At 61.8% G+C, this 4,187-nt stretch overlaps 1 protein-coding gene across 1 annotated transcript in view; it reads left to right on the top strand.

Moving 5' to 3' along the window:
• The window catches only part of MRC2 (mannose receptor, C type 2), a gene marked incomplete at both ends in the record, with an annotated part of 11,489 nt that overhangs the window by 2,395 nt on the left and 4,907 nt on the right, over positions 1 to 4,187 (top strand). The window contains 4 exons of the mRNA XM_010144564.1: positions 5 to 148; positions 706 to 894; positions 1,483 to 1,637; positions 1,900 to 2,007. Coding sequence (XP_010142866.1) covers positions 5 to 148; positions 706 to 894; positions 1,483 to 1,637; positions 1,900 to 2,007 — 596 coding nt within the window. The remainder of the gene's footprint in view (positions 1 to 4; positions 149 to 705; positions 895 to 1,482; positions 1,638 to 1,899; positions 2,008 to 4,187) is intronic.

A 4,187-nucleotide genomic window follows, 5' to 3' on the forward strand; every position in this document is an offset into this window, starting at 1 on the left:
CCAGACCAACCCGACAACCCCAGCGAGGAGAACTGCGGGGTGATCCGCACCGAGTCATCTGGGGGGTGGCAGAACCGCGACTGTGGCATCGCCCTCCCCTACGTCTGCAAGAAGAAGCCCAACGCCACTGCCGACCCCTTCCTGACAGGTGAGTGGGGGGATGAGTAGCACGGGAACGGGCAGCCCTGTGTCCTGGCTGGGTGTGCTCTCATCCCAGCACGCTCAGGGGATGTTGCCTGTGCACCGGAGCAGCCCATGGAGGTGCCCATGGTGCCCCCAGCTTGCTGGTACCCTGGATGCGCGGGGCAGTGGTTGAGCTCCCCAGGGCTGCCTACTTTGGGAGAAAGTCCTCCCTGAGGAGCATCCCCCGAGAAGTGCTTGGTGCAGTGACAGGTTGGATGGTAGGGGAGGAATCGAGAGCAGCAGGCGGTCCCCCATGGTCGCCAGGGGAGGGGGCGCTCTCTGCTCTGCCATTGCTCCTCTGCAAACAAACAGGATTTTATTTTGTCCGCGGGGCTCTAAAGCCACTGTTGCCCCGACCTTGCTGTTGCGTGTTACATTTTGGCCGTAGCTTTCCCACGGTTGCTTTGGCTTGGTCTCCTGAGCACCCCGGGAGGCTGTGGTCCCCTCACCATGGTCCCGTCCCTGAAAGAGGAGGGTTTGAGAGCAGGACAGGAGCCCTCAGGCTGCCTTGTGTCCTGCCAGACTCGTGGTCGGAGGTGAAGGTGGACTGCGAGCCCAGCTGGCAGCCCTTCCAGTCCAACTGCTACCGTCTGGTGGGAGAGAAGAAGAGCTGGCAGGAGGCGAAGAAGACCTGCCTGCGGAGCGGGGGGGACCTGGTCAGCATCCACACCCTCTCCGAGTTGGAGTTCGTCACCAAGCAGATCAAGCAAGGTAAGGGGGAGCCCACAGCGTCAGCAGCGCCCTTCCCATCCGATGCTGGGGTCCACAGAAAGGTCCCTTCTCTGTGAGGGAGGCTACAGAGTTGAGTTCGTTTGTGGCTGTGAAGGGAGCGGAGACCCCGGGCTGAGGGGCGGAGGAGCCTGTGCCCCAGGCACGTCCTCCATCCTGCAAATGGAAAAGCTGTTCCTGGGAGCCTGCGGTGCCGAGGAAGAAAACATGCAGCTGCAGCTGGGAACGGCGCTAGTCCCGGCTGGTTAATGCAGGAGAAGGGAAGAGAAGCTCTGCTGGGCTCGCTGGAGGGGCTGCACCTCTCACTGTTCAATCTGCCCAGGACACGAGTGTCCCCCAGAGCAGGGCACGGCATCCCAGGTTTCTCTTCCAGCGAAGAGGGAGACAGGAGCCGTAGGAGGGTGGAGGAAGGAGGGAGTCTTGCCGGCACCCCCAGGACAAGAGCGAGTTGGGATGGCATGGTTGAAAGTCATTCGCTCACTGGACCTGAGCCCGCGTTCCGGACTTTGACCGCTCCTCTGGTGCCAGCACCTTTCTGGAAAGTGCTGGCAAATATGTCTGTCTCCCCAGACGTGGAGGAGCTCTGGATTGGCCTCAATGACCTCAAGCTGCAGATGAACTTTGAGTGGTCGGATGGAACACCCGTGAGGTTCACGTACTGGCACCCCTTTGAGCCCAACAACTTCCGTGACAGCCTGGAAGACTGCGTGACCATCTGGGGACCGGTGAGAGCCTGGGGCGGGGGGTTCAGCCTGCAGAGAGTGCTGAGTATCACCATGGCTGGGGAGGGGATACCTCAGGGAGCATCTTCTCCTGGGGTTGAATCTGGATCATCCCAGCTGTTGGGATGGGAGGGACCCAGCGCAGCATCCTCAGGGGTTTGATGTAGGGAAGGAAAGTCTGTGGACGCAGGGTGGGGTTGGATGGGCTGGGCAGTCCCCCAGGCTGTCGGATAGGCTCAGCCCTGCCCTTCTCCCGGCTGCGCAGGAAGGGAGGTGGAATGACAGCCCCTGCAAACAGACCCTGCCGTCCATCTGCAAAAAGCCCGGTCGGGTGAGCCAGGAGCAGGAGGAGGATGACCACGGGTGCCGAAAGGTGAGGGGACCTGGGGTGGGAGGAGGCCCTGACGGGAGGTGGAAGGACAGCCCCTGCAACCAGACCCTGCCGTCCATCTGCAAAAAGCCCGGTCGGGTGAGCCAGGAGAAGGAGGAGGATGACCACGGGTGCCGAAAGGTGAGGGGACCTGGGGTGGGAGGTGGCCCTGGCTGCTCTACAGCTCAGCCTGATGCTCGTGGCTTTGGGGTCGCGGGAAACCTTGCACTAAGGAGACCCCGTAAGCAGCACCCGGAGCTGGGGTCTGTGCCGCGGGGCTGCTGAGTCCCTCGCCTCTCTGGTTTCATGAGGCCATGGGAAGAAATTGGGACAAAACGCATGGCTCCATTGTCCAGGATCCTCCCCTTTGGGCTGCCTTGGTTGCCAGCAGGGGTGTTCAGTTATTTTTTTTGTCCCTTGCCTCTCTCCATGCCAAAACCCAGCAGCAAAGCTCCTCCACGTGGGAGCCTGGCGGGCCGGAGGCAGCTGCCAGCCCTGAGCCTTGGCGTGATGGCCGGCTGCCTTCTCTGGGCAGGACACGGGCTTTTCAGGGACACGGCCACCAAACTGGCAGGTTCTCACCCAGACCGTGCTTTGCCTCAGTTTCCCCACCTGTCGAGCAGGGCTGAGGCCTCCCAGTTCCCACACTTGCTGGGAAGTCGCTTTTGTGCCTCTTTGCAAAGTCTTCGAGCGGCGAGCCTGGCATCGCCGCCGCTCTTGAACGTCTCCCAGCACTCTGGAGCCAGCCAGCGCGCGCTCGGACTAGCAAGCAGCCCCTCCGGGCCAGCTCCAGAGGTGCTGCTGGGCTCCTCCCGGCTCTTTACGCCGTCACGGCAGAGACAAACCCCAGCAGCCGCTTGGCTCTGTGAGAGCTCGGGGGCAGTGGGGCAGCCGGGTGAGCTGGCACGCCGGGCCAGGTTCGGGGCTGCTGGCCGGAGCAGGAGGAGCCCTGGTGTCGGTGGGTGCTGGGGATGAGGCATTTGGTGGCAGTGTGCCACTGCCACCCGTCTGCCTGTGGATGTCCCCGTGAAGATTTAACTCCCTCCTGCCACTCCAACCACATCCTCACCTTGGCCCTGGGTACCCAGCAGACATGCACCCACTGGGAAACAAACTGGGAGTGTTAAATGAACCAAGGAAAGACCTTTTCCCGTCCTTCCTCCTCCTCCTCAGTGGGGCTGTTTGCTACCCAGATGGAGAGGAGGCAGCATCTTGTCCTCTCAAGCCACCGTGTTGTTTTTTTCTTGGTGGTTTTGTTGCTTTTTCTCTCCCTTTCCAACCTCCCTTTATTTCTGGAACAGCCTTAAAAGGAAGTGATGGGGGTTGGAGGTTTGGGCGGTAGGAAAGTCAGAGCTGGAGAGGGATGTGGGGGCACGCCGGGATGGGGAGCTGGAGGCAGCACTGGGATTGAGGGTCCTGTCCTGGTGCCTCTTTGGATGAGAGGGGCTGGCTGTGGGGCTCAGTACGTGGCTTTAGCGGTGCTCAGGCCCACAGATGGTTGCGGACCCCTCTGGCATCATCCACACCCCTCTGGGGACATCGGGGATCTGTACTGTCCCATGCTGGGCCCCATGCTTGGCCGCCCCATGCTCTTCCCAGTGGGACCCAGCCGGTGAGTCCATTCCGGGGTTTGCTACCTTTGGCAAACAGCTGCAGGAACAGGAATTTGGGGGATAAAAATGGGATTTGGGGTCACTTTCCTCTTGGTCTCCCAAAGCTGCTCTCCTGCTTCCCTCCCCACCATGCTGATGCTTCTGCAGGTGGCGCATGTCCCCCACTGTCCTTCCAGTGCCCAGGGAACCAAGGGGTAAACTGCTGGTGGTGCTTCCTGCCATGCCAGGATGGTCCCTGAGCCTGGGGCCACTCGCCTCCCCAACTGAGCCCCTTCACCCTTCCCTCCCTGGCTTGCTCTTCACGTGCGTGTCCTGTCCCCTCTCATGGATGAGCCCCCATGTCCCCCCCCCCGCTGCCTCTGCCAGCCCCGAGGCTGCCCCGCTCCCAGCTCTGGCAGAAAACAGGCACTATTGTGTCTACGGCCCCGGCGCGGCTCACAACTCACAAAGAAAAGCTGGCTGTGGTGGGACTCGCGCTGGATTCGCCCCCCTGGCGTATAGAGGAGGATTGTGTTCCCCTCCTTGCGCCCCGGCTGCGCCTGGACATTGGCAGCAAGAGCCGTTTCCCGC

This window comes from Buceros rhinoceros, unplaced genomic scaffold, assembly GCF_000710305.1.
Source record: "Buceros rhinoceros silvestris isolate BGI_N320 unplaced genomic scaffold, ASM71030v1 scaffold15581, whole genome shotgun sequence".
Lineage (NCBI taxonomy): Eukaryota > Metazoa > Chordata > Aves > Bucerotiformes > Bucerotidae > Buceros > Buceros rhinoceros.